General features: G+C 31.0%; 2 protein-coding genes across 2 annotated transcripts; both read right to left on the reverse strand.

Moving 5' to 3' along the window:
- Positions 1 to 9,912: 9,912 nt before the first annotated feature.
- LOC113366784 lies at positions 9,913 to 10,860 on the reverse strand. Its single transcript, XM_026608439.1, has one exon. The coding sequence runs from the start codon at positions 10,858 to 10,860 to the stop codon at positions 9,913 to 9,915; it is 948 nt and encodes a 315-aa protein (XP_026464224.1).
- A 611-nt stretch (positions 10,861 to 11,471) lies between these two features.
- Positions 11,472 to 12,245, reverse strand: LOC113366785. Its single transcript, XM_026608440.1, has one exon. It carries the CDS (start codon positions 12,243 to 12,245, stop codon positions 11,472 to 11,474), a length of 774 nt encoding a protein of 257 aa, XP_026464225.1.
- Positions 12,246 to 15,616: the final 3,371 nt, after the last annotated feature.

Raw genomic sequence — 15,616 nt, forward strand, 5'->3', positions numbered from 1 at the left:
TCTCTAATTTGTTATGCTAAAATCAGCTCATAGTCTTATAGGATGACAAAATATTTTGACTAATTATTTATAAAATTTCTTATGAAAAACTACCCAAAATATAAATATATTCAAGATAATTTTAAGTTCATTATAATTATTTATTTCAAATCAGTCTATTACCGATAGTGAATTTAAATCATTCCTCGGCGTCGTCTCAATTTTGGCATATTACACATGGTCGTAGTAATAATAATCAAAAACAAATGAAATTTTATTTAGCCTTCGTTACTCGCACCTATTTCAAGTCTTAGCATCTATTTCCAGGCGAGTATTTTCGAATGTGGCGTCGTTCCAATTCATTAAAAAACTGTCGATATCTAGAGGCGCCTGTATTTATGTATTTGCTTGCCATGTATTTATTGTGAGAACGAATATGTATGCAATAAATGCGATTCTCGTGTCGCCATGTATAACGATATGTAATAAATACTTATTTTCACGAAGAATTTGAAACTGTATCATATGTGTTTTTATTTGAGAAAAGTATTATAAATTTTGAAAAATAGTAGAAATAAGAATTCATTATTGCGAATGAGAATCATGCCTAATGATTCTATTTCCTCAAATACCGTTTTTAATTTATACTCACCTATAGAGCTTTTTTCCTTATAAACAAATTTATAGATAATATGAAATATAAATAATAAAATACATATACTTTGTTGAGAACTCTAGAAATTTAAATTTACCTAAAATTAGGAATTTTAGAATTGTATACGTATATATATTGTATGATTCTACTTCTCTAATTTTTGCGCAGATTGCTTTTTAACACTAAAATTAGAAAAATAATGCCCAGTTGATTGACTTGGCTACCTGTTTTATTTGCTTTTAGTGAATATGTCTGGTGTATAAATAATCTTAGAATAACTCGTATTAAAAGGCTATTAATATGTCCAAACAAATCTTTGCTTATTTGGATTTCGTTTTTGTGTAGAGTACGTCTGTACGATGATAGTTTAATACAAATAAAACTAAAAATAAAATTAATCGAAGTTTTAATTCGGAAAGTAAATTTTGCTATATAGTATATTTCACTGTGTGTCTTTGCAAGTGAAAATGGACTAGGCTCAACAATGCAAATTGTACACTTGAAAATAATTAGGCATTAGTTAATATCTATACAACAATTAATGTATCTTTATTTGGTGGCAGCGGTAGGATAATAAAATGATATTAATTATTGAATCTTTTATGAAAAGTACAATATGCTATATAGTATTTTTTACTGTATTAGTAAAAATGAATCAGACATAAATATGCAAACTTTATACCTGAAAATAATTATACATTAGTTAATATTTAGTTACAAAATTAATTTAAAGATGATGCATTACTACATTATTGTTTCCTAAAATTTATTACATAAAAGTGAGATGCTCATGAAAATTCGAAATACTTGCTTGAATCATATCTGAACTTTCAAATTCTCCAATATTTATACAAAAATTTAAATATGTTGTCTAATATACATCATATTCAATCATCGAAAAAAAGTGAAATAAATTATTAGAATTAATTGTGCATGGATGATATGTGCCTACTAATGATTATTGGAGATATTGTAAATAATAGGGCAAGATTCAATAAATTTTTTTTTAGATAAAACAATCTGCTTCAAATAAATAAAAACAACCAATTGTTATTACTTTTACGTAGAAAAATCTTGCGACGGTTATTGTGAAAAAGTAACATTTCTCTGGAACGTTCCCAACAGCAAATAGTTCTTACATCTCTATTCCGCAGAATTTGGGTCGATAGTAGCAGTAAATTTGAAGTACCTACAACATTCATTTATGTGTCAGCACGATTCTGAATAATTCGAACAAAACAAGTGCGAAATACCTTGAATATTATTCGACAGGAAGCGTGATACTATGCATAGTTGAAGGTAAACGATTCCTTTCTATCGAACACGTTCTGGAGACGGAACTCGCCGGGATGTCGGGTACGGGACCGTAATGCTTTTCTACCTCTGGGGCCTCTCTGAGCTCTTGTTGTTGTTTGCGGCGCCGCGGAGTCCCACTGGCGCTAGTGGAACAGGCGCTCACGTTCCGAGAAAATAGATTGGACTTGGAACGAAACTCCTTAAACTTCGTAGAATTTAGTTATATAATCATTTGTTTTGTACTATTCCAATATTTGTACAAGGCTTAAACGGCTTTCAAATGTTATTCATATTTGACGTTTTAACATTTTTCAAAATTTTCCAAATTAGGGTTCAATATGTTGATGCATCCGCCTTGTCGTACACTCTTCTGTTCATTTTTAGATATTCGTGTTTTTAATTTTTCTAAGAAGTAATCAAGCTTTGAGATTACAAATATGGATATTTAAATTGTATGATGATTAAGAAATATCATTGTATCATTGACATTTTAAAAATAATTAATTATTATTTGTGCTATTAGTGCCCTTATCGAATCATGTCGTCAACAACTTGAAATTATGTAAAGAATACTATCTTACACTTTGGTTTTGCGTATCTTGTTAATAACATAAGTACAATAACATAACATATAATTCACAACAACATCTACAATTTCTAAAAAAAGTGTTTGTTCTTACATAGCAGAAAAGATCAATAATTCATATCTTTTCATTTGGTGGCAGCGGTGGGAAAAAGATGACATATTAATTTTTGGATCTTTTCTGGTATGTAAAAAAAAACACATTTTTAGGAAAAATAGGTTTAGATAATGGTGTCTTTCGCTCTTCTAGTTATTAAAATAATCAAGCTTTGATTTCAAATATGGATTTTTAAATTGTATGATACTTAAAAACAATTTAAAAAAATATTGATTTTCTAATTACCTGCTATTTGATGTCTATATAGATTTATGTCTTCATTAAAGAACTTGAAATTATTAAAAGACAATCTTATGATTTAGGTTTACGTACTTGATTGATAATATTTAAGTCCATATATGTAATAATTAAAAAAAAAACAATTTTTAAAAAAATACCAGAAGAGACGCTGTAATTGGTATTTTGGTGGCAGCGGTGGGATAATGTAGAATTATTAATTATTTGATTTTTTCTGGCTTGTAAAAACCAACACTTTTGCATTATAGTTTTTTTTATCTGCTACCTTTTTAGGGCCAAACTATCGAAATGTTTTTAAGTATTAGCTTAGGTATCGATTCCGTGGGCCTTTTTGGTACCACCAATGTTCGGTCAGTATTTATAGTACGACGCTAGGCGCACACTAATCAAACGCGTCCGGAACTAATCATTCGAATCTTGAATTCGATCGCCTTGGGCAGAGGCGCTCGAGCCCTCTCTCAGCCAAGACATGATCGTAGTTATCTAAAGTTTGACATCCTATCATATAAATAAAATTAAAAGAATAATTCAACTTTTAAATAATTCTATAATTTTCATGAACATTGGGAAGATTTTCCTAACAGTTTTTGGATAAAACAGGAATGTTATGGTAATGATATATTACCGGCCTATCTTGGTACGAGTTGGTAGTAACGAACTGTTAGAAAGCTATATTTGCTCTGCGATCAGGCAAATCAGGTTGACAAAGAGGCACCAGAAGTTAGATAATATAAAATTGTATTGGTGTGTTGTTGACAGTTAAAACAATATATTTGCGCACAAATTATGTTCATGAAATTATTAAATTTCATGAATATAATTGATAATTAGAGTGTAAAGACAATTGTTAAGTTTCCAAACTTTTTCTCTAATCAATTTATCATTCGTGTCAAATGTAGATCAATCCATTGAATATCTTCTCTGACGCCACTGTATGTAAACTGAGGTACCAGAATAAAAAAGAGTATCATAAAACACAATGAAGAATATGAATAATAAAATATGAAGTCGCGGCGGCGTTTCCCAAAGTCATCGCGGCGTAATCGCGTCCGCGTGACGAATTCTGAGACGCTAAACTAATTCCATCTGACTCGAAAAACGTACCACACCACTGGCGCCATGGGAAACAGAATTCGTCTCAAATTGGACTAAAATTCAACATGGTAATAGTTAGATATGTATACACGGATGTTTTAAATTTACTTACACTCAATTATGCATAAATTGACTTCAAAACATATTTACTTTTTTATATTTCTTTATTGTGCAACATTTTACTAGATGTAAATTGTAACACAAATATCTACCTTTATCAAAACATAAAAAGGGACTAATATTTGGTACATGCAAGTTAAGCTCAGGCTTGATTTTAAATTAATTAATCGAATATGATCGAATCTAATATAATGATGGAATGGAAATTATGTAAACAATATAAATTTCTACAACTATCCAGACTTTTTTACAAATGAGTAAAGTAGTGAGTTATAACAATTATCTGGTAACTAAAATTGAAATACTCAGCTAAGTTTCTTTTAAATACAAGTACAATTTCAAATCTGTTATTGCATCATGTGGGATATGAAACAATATATTTAAGTATGTACACGGTTTTCTACCCTCATGGTGTTCTATATTTCCAACACTTGTTTCTATTTCTATAAATAAACACAATCAAATTGATAATATGTATATGTACCAAAAAAGTAAAATTGTTAGCAGTTTTCCAAAAAAATTACATATACAGAGTTGTATTCAAAAATATTTATTAGCCATTATGAGACGATCAGGCTATAGTTTGGCATATTATTATTTGGTTTTAAACAAACTTTTGCATATATCAAACTTAGTTTTACCAAATACAATTCTAAGTTTTGTATAATACAGTTGAGGACAAATTTACTTGTATTGATTTGCAAAGCTAATTTATTGTAGCGGTGTTAAGATGCTTTTTCACATTATAAATTATGTCATTCATAAAAAGTACTACAAGATGTGTTACTGAATATTCAAAAAAGGAGCCAATGCTTTGAAGTAAATTTCTAAAAAATCATTTATACATATCGAGAACCAGATTTTTCATCATTTATCTAAAATATACAGCGAGATAAGTACAAAAAATAGTTACTCACAAGGAGAACCTCAGATTAATTCTTTTGGATTTTTGCATGGCGATAGAGTTGATAGTCAAACCGAACACCTTAAAATATTAAAGGCCTATGACCAACGATTCAATTACAAAAATTAATTAAAATTTAAAAAATCGGATGCGCGCGAAATATTTACTTACAAGGAGAACCTCAGATTTACTCTTCTGGTATTTTAATGAAACTTCGCATGGCGATAGACTAGATCGTCAGCCTTAAAATATTATATTTTACAAGCGATTTAATTATAAGATTTAATTATAAAAATTAATTTAAAAATGTTTCGGTATCTCATTGGGTTAATGAGAGATACTATCATTTTTTTATATGATTATTTTAAAAATAAAGGATAAGTTTGATTTATAGAGTAGAACTCATTGTCAGTAATACTTTTTTTTATGCGAAACACGCCTTCTTACGTTGAACTTTGCACTTTCAAAAATATTGTTACCAACTCTGTATACAATTCTGTTTTTGATTTGTTCCTGAGTAAATCTTCTTATTCGAGTTTCACTTTATAATTATCTATACATAAAACATTTTGAACAATAATCAATAAATATTGAACATAACGTTTAATGTTATAATTTATTTATTTAATAACAAGTTTTTTCTACATTTTTATTTTTTAATAATTCAAACTATTTTTTAATAATATTTTTTTTAATAATGAATTATGTACTTATTTTTGTAATTAGTAAATTTACAATTCTACAATTGTACAATTTTCAAATAAGTAAAATCTTCGTGTAATTATTTGTGTATGAAGAGGGCGCTAGATACAAAAGTTCCTATATATCATAATACAATATTTGTGTTTGTATGAGTAAACATATTTCATTATGCATATATACTTAAGCCGTAATGTTGAAGAAAATGATTGTTATCTAATATTTCTGTAACAAAAAATCCGACATAAGAACTATTATTCTCGCAGTCGAATGGAAGAATCTGAGCTTCTCCCTTTTCACGGAAACTTTTTCTTTGTTTGCCGAACAGCGGCGCATGGAAACAAACAGAACTGACAGTAAAGCAACTAACATATAGAGAATCGAGGAGATTCCTATCAAAAGCTTTTTATTTAACCGCATACATCCTGCTGTCGTTCATACAGCGGTAATGTTTTACATATGAGAGAGGCCAATCAATATATGGAATATAAATGAATAACCTCATAAACCGAATAGATATCTATATGGGATTATATTGAAATGATTTGATGGCGTCTCAAGGTTACATTTAAACATCATTTTCGTTACTTGCATAACAATGCATTGGCTAGTTGGTTATATTATGTTGCAACTTGTGAAAATGGAAAAAGTATTACGTAACACTGCATAATGCAGTAGAAAATAGTTATCATATATACAAACACACTCATAAGCGCACACGTAAATGTATAAATTACTTTTGTTTTGAGAACAAAATATGATCCATCATAGATAAACTATTTAGTCTATTTAAAACTCACCTATAATTATATAAGCGCTATTTTGAAATTCATTATTAAACTGAACTCATTATTAAATAAATTTATATGAAACATAACGTCTGATTTAAGTGACTTACAAATCATTTCACTTGGATTGGCGGAATGAGGATATGTTAAAATTTTTGTGGAGGCAGGTTAAAAAATATTAAAAAATATATCTTCTATTGATCAGAAATAATAACTAAAATACACATTCAATTATCAGATCTTTTATATACATTTTATCAGTAAGTACAAATTTTGTTTCAAATTCTAGAGTTCCGTACCAAGATTTGCTATGTTTTAAGGTCACTTAACTAGTTCAACCAAATGTCCTCGACTTGATTAGGTTTAAAAAATTTTAAAATGACGATATTTAAAAAAAAAATAAAACTTTCTAAACTATTTTTTTCCAAAAATTTAAATTTTTTTTTTAAATTTAAATATTTTGTCCAAATTTTTTGTTCTTTAAAAAACTCGATGCTTTCAACATTTTGAAAACAAATAAAAAATCACAAAAAAGTCTATATTTTGAACATTTTTAAGCTTTTAAAAATTTGAAAAAAAAGGGGTTGTGATAGTTCAATAAAAATTCAAATAATTAAAAATGATTTAAATGTACCAATGTACCAATTAAATACTTTATTATCATGTGAAAAACAGAATCATTGCTCTGCTAATTTCCTTTTCTATGATTCACCAAAAATTCTCATAATTATCGGAATAGAGTCCCATATAAAACGTGCGATTTAAATCACAAGTGCAGACATTTACTTTGTTTAAATGTAGAGTTATCTTCAAAATAAACATATAACTTTCGAGAATGTGGAATATATTCCCAGAAAAGAGTTGTTATATACTAGGGAAATATCGAAGTAGAAGGGTGGTGACCGAAAACTTTTCCGCATTCATTTTGCGGAACATATCGTTTAACATATAGGAAGAAAATAGCATAACTTCGAACTCTGACCTCCGCCTTGAGAATAATATACTTATTGAATTTGTTATATATTACTGTTGCTGAACTCCCTAAATGATTTTGAATATTTATTAGTGTTTCTAAACTATAATACCATAACTAAATCTAATAAAATTTAGGAAAAAATGGGTTTCACATTTAAATCTGGAGAAATATTCGATGGCTCTATGATGTACCTATAGAGAATAACAAAAGAGTAATTAGTAGAGACATAGTAGTGAATATAGAGACAATATAAAAGACAATATATTAGGGCCAAAAATGTAATAAACATTTATTACTGTTAATAAAAAACTAATATGGATAGTCAGATTTACCATATTTGTATATATTTAGAATGTAATAGCTCAATAATTAATATGTCAAATAAACAAAATATTTAAACAATCTTTGTATACATATATATCTTTGTATGATCTCGTTCACATATTTTCTCTCTGATAGTATTCTACGAATAATATCATTTAAAATTTTATAATATTGCTCGAATATTATAATTCAAAAGTATTCATGTGATATGCTTCATATAACTGCTCACAAAAGACACTTATAATAAACTCGATGAAATTATGTTTATTTTTGACAATAAAAGTAGAATTTATAACCATGCAGTTTATTACTTTAGATCTGCTATTTTAATTTTGATATCATAATTTTCATTCTGATATTTTACGATAAAATATATTCATTATCTAATTTTCATAGGTTTTTTATTGCATGCAAGATATCTATTAGTATATAACATGCATTAAGTATAGAAAATCTTTTCCCACAATTCTAAGTTTACTACATGATTATAGTTATCTGAAGTTTATATATGTTTGCTTTGTAAAATAATTACTTAACCACAGCATCAAGGACTTTGTAAAACTTTCCAAACACATTACCAAAATGCATTAAAAATTTAAGATTGAAGTTTACATAAATATTGATAATGTGAATTTGTGGTTTCAAGTACATGGTACTAATCTTATTGGAAGTTTTCACAAGATAATTTGACAATCAACATTACTTTTATTTATTTTTTCACAGAAAATTTAAAATGCATTTCAAATTTTATTTTAATTATTTGTATCAAACTTATTATGAATTATTTACTTAGTACAGGACAACATATTGACGTCAAGCTAAAACAGGGTTATAGTATTGACCTTGGCTTTCCTAGTTAAGGTTTGCTAGGTCAATACTGTATATGTAAGGTAGGAAGAAAAAAATTATGAAAAAAATCTCACTCTGGAAATTATGATATTATGTTTTAAGAGCAACCTATAGCAAATTAATAAAAGTTAACCACAATAACCGAAAAATGGTCATAACTTCACCAGAACTCTGGGTTGCACTCAATGTACATACGTGAAATAAACATTTTTTAAATAAACATCTGGCAATAAATTGATCATGAAGATCAATTTTAAATAAATGCTGTTGATGTTGGGGGTTTCTCAACCCCTTTCGAAGTATTTTATACTTCGAGGAAAAATAAAAAAAAAAATTAAATGTATTCAGAAAACAAAAACCAATGGTAAACAAATATAAATTAAAAATAAAATTCTTCTTACTCCGTAATCAATAATAAACTAAAATATATTCTATATAAATTTTATATAAATGAAAAACAAAAATGAACACTAATTAATATTGTATGAAAAATGTTATCTGTTTTGGAAGTCCAAGCCGCGGCAGCTATTTGGTTGGATCTGGAAACATCAGCGTAGTCGGTTGGATAGGTTGAAAAGAAATTCGAATACACTGACAAATAAAAATAACTGTTGACTTGACACACAATAGAAATTTAATCCACTGATAATATTGAACTGAATGAATGAATTAAACCAAAATGAATGAAAGCCACGGAATAAATCGACTCGAACACTGAAAGGAACTGAAAGTAACTGAACGAATGAAAGGCACGGAATGAATCGACTTGAATGGATGGCAAAACTATTGCCTGCATCGGCCTTTTTATGAGTCAGAATTGGCCGATTGCCTCAATTTGAAACGTGTTGTCCAAGTAGAAAAACAAACCTTTTACAGGTCCGACAACCTAGACAGATGCGGCGCAAACATTTTCCCCCGACTAAAAGGTTAGCCTTTTATACTTCTGAAAATACTCGAAATTGGTACATAGTGAACCTCATGATTAGGAAGGATAGAATTGCCAAAAATAAATTCAAACTTTCATTCAGAGTAGATCGGTTACGGAAGCCTGACCTCGCGCCAGGGTCCCCCTCTCACGACCTACCACATTCACACGATCTAGATTGCGGAAGTTTTATTTTCGCGCCAGGGTCTAGATTTTTTGGACATTTACAAGAATCTTCCAGAGACTATGAGGGGTGTTCTCATCGCCCTGAAGATTGAAAATTTGGCAAAACTATATATAGAAGCAAATATATCATGAGATAGAAAAGTTTTTTTTTTTTTGAAATGAATAATTCAGATATAAACTATTGAATAGGTAGGGGGCATAGTTTGACAACAGGCCGCTTGATTAGGGTATTTCCCGTTTTTACCAATGCTACTCGAACCACTCCATCGGAGCCCGGAAAAACCTCTTCAACTCTTCCCAACCCCCAATGGAGCGGACGCGCATTCTCTTGTTTTACAACTACCAAATCACCCTTTTTAATAGGATTAGTGACTGTATTCCATTTCTGTCGGACCTGTAGCTCGGTCAGATATTCCACATTCCATCGCTTCCAGTAAGAAGCGACAATATGATCTAGCAATTGTTTTCTTTTAGTCAAATTCAAGTTTTCATAGTCAACGGGCAAATCCGACAGAGGCTCTTGCATTAAGAAGTGCGCAGGCGTAAGAGGTTGAGGATCCGATGGATCATTGCTCAGCCAACATAACGGTCTTGAATTCAGTAAGGCTTCGATTTGATTGAGGACTGTATTAAACTCTTCGTAGGATAAAATTTGCAACCCTATAACTTTAAACAAATGGGTCTTCACTGATTTAATATTCGCCTCCCATATACCTCCAAAATGTGGGGCAAACGGTGGATTAAATTTCCATTCAATGTCATGTAAAACCAATAATTCATTGAAACGCTTTTTATACTCTTCGGAATTTAGGAGAAGGAATAAGGAATCAAGAGTATTTTTGGCTCCTATAAAATTGGTTCCACAATCGGAGTAAATACATTTGATAGGACCACGCCGGGCTAGGAATCGTTTCAAGCAATCTAAAAATGTATCGCTTGTTAAATCTGAAGCTAATTCGAGATGTATCGCCTTAGTGGCTAAACAGATGAACAAGCATATATAAGCCTTGTAGGTTCGAGCGCCTCTGTGACGACTCATGGAGATATTGAAGGGGCCTGCATAATCAACGCCGACGTTTAGGAAAGCTCTACTGGCTGTTATGCGCGGTACTGGTAAGTCGCCCATGAATGGAAAAATGGGTTTCGGATTCTGTCGAAAACAAGTTATACACTTGTTAAGACGATTGCGAATTATTGCACGAGCCGACAAGATCCAATATTTTTGCCTCAATAAAGATAATACTAAGTTTGATCCAGTATGTAAATTATTAATATGGTAGTAATCTATGAGACAATTTACTACTTGGTCTTTTTTTGGCAAAAGAAGTGGATTGTTATTAGTTGTTAATCCTAATCTACCTTTAACGCGTAAACAATTATTAGAATCCAAAACCAAATTTAGTCGGCAAAACTTTTTCGAACAAGACTTTCCGTTCGTTAATAGTTTGAATTCTTCGGGAAAATGATGTTCTTGGACTAAACGAATAATAATTACCTCGGCTTGTTTCAAATCTGAAGTCAAAAGTCGGTTTCGATTTGTTATAATTTTACAAAACTTCAATATATAAGCGAAAATTCTTACAAGTTTGCACCAATTAGAAAATTTTTGCGTTAATTCATATAAAGGATTGATCGGTGGTATGACACTCTTTACTATTAGAACGTTAGCTTTTCTTTCTTGATCAATATCTCCGGAAGGTTCAACCGTTTTTGCAGGCCAAGTTGATATAGGACCATTCAACCAATCCGGCCCAAACAACCAATTCTTATGTTGGATAAATCCTTAGGTCGAAGACCTCGGGAAACACAATCGGCTGCATTTTGATTAGAAGGAATGTGAAGCCATTGTGCATTAGGAATGAGATCCCGTATTTTTGTTACCCTATTGGCTACAAATGTTTTCCAACGAGTAGCCGGTCCTGCTAACCAGTGAAGGACAATCATAGAATCGGAAAAACAGTAAATGGAATCAAAATCTATACTATGTTGGTTATTCGTTAATATAAAATTCAGAAGTTTTGACAGTAAATGACAAGCACAAAGTTCAAGCCTGGCTAATGTTTGGTTTTTAATCGGTGTTACACGTGATTTTGAAATCAACAAGAAATTCGGATTGCCAAGAGATTTAATATAAACTACCGCTCCATACGCTTGCTCTGAGCTATCCGCGAAACCAAATAATGTACATTTGTTTTGTTTTGATGTTTCGAGATAACGCGGAATCTGATAGTTATTAAGATGCTCTAATTCGGAATATACGGCTAACCATGATGTAATAATAAATGATGGTAATTCCTCATCCCAATCGATTTTTAATGTCCAAATTTTTTTCAATAATATTTTTATCTTAACAACTATCGGAGTTAGGAAACCCAGAGGATCCCAGATTCGCGCTATTACTGAAAGAAGTTGTCTCTTTGTCCATTTTCTCCACGTAAGCTTTATTTCGAATGAAAAATTATCTGATAAGGGATCCCATTTTAATCCCAATACCTTTGTAGAAGATTCCATTTGAAAATCCGATTTAGAGAAATGTTTATTTTGTACATCAGAATCAGGAAAAAGTTTACGCAGATTAGAATTATTAGATTCCACTTTTTTAATTCAAAACCACCAGACGATAATACAGTCTGCAAACCCTCGCAAATGGTTTTAGCGCTATCCAAGGAGTCGATACTTGTAACCACATCATCAATATAGACATCGTTCTCAAGAATTCTAGAAATAGATTGAGAATATTTGGAACATTCGTCTCGGGAAGTTGTTTGATGGTTCTGATAGCTTGAAAGGGAGATGACGATAGACCAAAAGTTACATATTTAATTCATAGATGCCAATGGGTGCATCGGGAAACGGTCTCCATAAGATTTTTTGATATTTTCTATCTTGTTTACGAACCCAAATATTACGATACATTTGTTTGATATCAGCTGTTAATGCTATAGGCCCGAAACGAAAATTTAGAAGGATTGAACAAATGTCGGTTTGTAATTTAGGACCAACATGCAAAATTTCGTTCAAGGAAGTGAATTCTGAATTTTTCGCAGATGCATCAAACACAACGCGTAAAGGCGTAGAGGAACTTCTTTTTCGACTGCGAAATGATGAATATAATATCCATTTTTTATTTTAATAAAATCATCGACTTCCTGATCTACCGGACAATAATCGACAAAGGATAATTGGTTTTGAGTCAGGTAATCTTCTATAACGGCGGCATATTTTTTATGAAATTCGGGATATTTCAAAAATTTATTTTCAAGCATTTGGTATCGCTTTAAGGCTAAATGAAATGATTTGTATAAATTTCTGCCTTCACTTTTAAAAGGCAGCGCTACTACATATCGTCCATCTGGAGATCGCGTAGTAGTTGTAGTAAAATGGTTTTCGCATAAATCATCGTTAGAAGAGAGGATTATTTCGGGAATGTCTTCTAATTGTAAGAATTTATTCATTTGTAAATGGAAATCTGAATCTGAAACATTACATAAATTAGTAGAAGTGCCGGTATTTTCATATAAATCAGGAATGGAACCTAATATTAGATAACCCAACCGGGTTTCTAGGGCCACAGGTAATCCTTTATCATTTTTAACCTGATTAGTGCCAAGAATTTCGCCGAAAACATCGCAACCCAAAATTCCGTCGACCTCCTGGGGTGTATGAAAGTTAGGATCCGCTAAAGGATAATTCAGAAATGTTTTGATGGATGAAATCGGAATGGTAATTTGTGGTTGCTTTCCCACTATCTCGTGTACTACGTATGCACAGACCGATAACTGATAAGAATCAATTAAAGATTTCAAAGTGAAATTAACTAATCCAATAACTTTATGTGACGAATTGCCTAACCCGATCACTTGGGTTGATATTGGAAGAATTTGTAAATCAGCCTTTTTGCACCAAGTTAATGTCACAAAATTTCTATCGCTTCCCGAATCAATAATTGTACGTAATAAAATGTTTTCTTTTCTAGTAGTAACTTTTACTACTGCTGTCGGCAATATGGTAATATGATGTGCGATTTTGTTTTGATTAAATGCGCATAAAACCGTACTACTTGATTTGGAATTAGAAAGATTATTTTGATCCGTACTCGCAAAATTGCTGCCAGTATGCAACAGCGAGTGATGTCGTTCGTTACATAATAAACAGGTTTTATTCGATCGACCGTAGTCGTTATCTTATGACCCAAACAATTGTCGCATAAGTTTAATTTTTGAATAAGGGATCGCCTATCAGGTATACTCAATGAAAGAAATTTCGAACAAGTAAACACTCTGTGTTGTTCCCGACACACAAAGCATTTGTTATCATATTTATCTTTTAACAAAAATGACCGGCTAATTTTAGTGTTTTTGTAATTGGGTTTGTCATTAGTGAAATTGTTGGTCATACCATATACTTGATTTTTTGCCTGTTGTGACTTTTGAAGAAAATGCAGGAGGTCTTGGTATTTGGGAAACTCACCTTGATAAAAATGCTCGAATTTTTCTTGTAAAAACGGATCGAGTTTCGAGAATGCCAGTGACGTAATAAGGAAATCATAGGCGTCGGGAATATTCAATTGGGAGAGCGCTTGCACCCGGTATCGAATTTTCAAGGAATGAATTTATTTGTCCAGATGAAATGGTTTTGAATGACAATAGTTGTTTGAAATAATTGGTGGCTAAGTACCGTTTATTTTCGTATTTTTTTATGAGCGCTTCCCAAAGAATTTGATAATTATTTGCGGTCGGTAGTATAGAATGAATATTTTTAAAACCGGACCCTGTAACGCTCCTTTTAAAAAATGAAATTTTGAAACATTATCTAACTCGGTATTTTCATGAATTAGTGAATTGAATGTTTCATAAATAATGGCCATTGTTGAATATCTCCTGAGAATTTAGGTACTCAATGGACGGTAAATGTTGTTTGGGTACTATGTCTTTAATTGAAGAACTATGCGCATTTTCATTATCTAATAATTTCTCAGCGTGTTTTATTTTGGCATACATCGTTTCAAGGGCCTTTATTGCGGAATATTCCGGAATGAAACTAGGATTATCTAAATATTTTAATTTGTTTATTTCATCGCACAATTGAATAAATTGTTCACGAGCATTTTCAGTAATATATAAATTTTCAAGAAATTGTGTCTTATTTGAAGATACATCAATCTGTTGCGATAGATCGTACGTTTCTTGCACAATTGAAAAGTACATCTCTCTCTTGGCGGTTAACGTGCAATTTCTGCACCAATATCGATTTTAGGCGCCATTATATATTTTTGTTTTCTGTATACACCCAATTAATCCTAATAATTAGGATCCGGCTCGAAGGACCAAATGTTGATGTTGGGGGTTTCTCAACCCCTTTCGAAGTATTTTATACTTCGAGGAAAAATAAAAAAAAAATTAAATGTATTCAGAAAACAAAAACCAATGGTAAACAAATATAAATTAAAAATAAAATTCTTCTTACTACTCCGTAATCAATAATAAACTAAAATATATTCTATATAATTTTATATAAATGAAAAACAAAAATGAACACTAATTAATATTGTATGAAAATGTTATCTGTTTTGGAAGTCCAAGCCGCGGCAGCTATTTGGTTGGATCTGGAAACATCAGCGTAGTCGGTTGGATAGGTTGAAAAGAAATTCGAATACACTGACAAATAAAAATAACTGTTGACTTGACACACAATAGAAATTTACTCCACTGATAATATTGAACTGAATGAATGAATTAAACCAAATGAATGAAAGCCACGAAAGAATCGACTCGAACACTGAAGGAACTGAAAGTAACTGAACGAATGAAAGGCACGGAATGAATCGACTTGAATGGATGGCAAACTATTGCCTGCATCGGCCTTTTTATGAGTCAGAATTG

This window comes from Ctenocephalides felis, unplaced genomic scaffold (genome assembly GCF_003426905.1).
Source record: "Ctenocephalides felis isolate EL2017-DRISC unplaced genomic scaffold, ASM342690v1 CF-g0.4_SCAFFOLD_01170, whole genome shotgun sequence".
NCBI lineage: Eukaryota > Metazoa > Arthropoda > Insecta > Siphonaptera > Pulicidae > Ctenocephalides > Ctenocephalides felis.

Coding starts and splice junctions, on each gene's coding strand:
- LOC113366784 (XM_026608439.1), bottom strand. CDS start 10,860: ATGGGCGACTTACCAGTACCGCGCATAACAGCCAGTAGAGCTTTCCTA.
- LOC113366785 (XM_026608440.1), bottom strand. CDS start 12,245: ATGGAATCTTCTACAAAGGTATTGGGATTAAAATGGGATCCCTTATCA.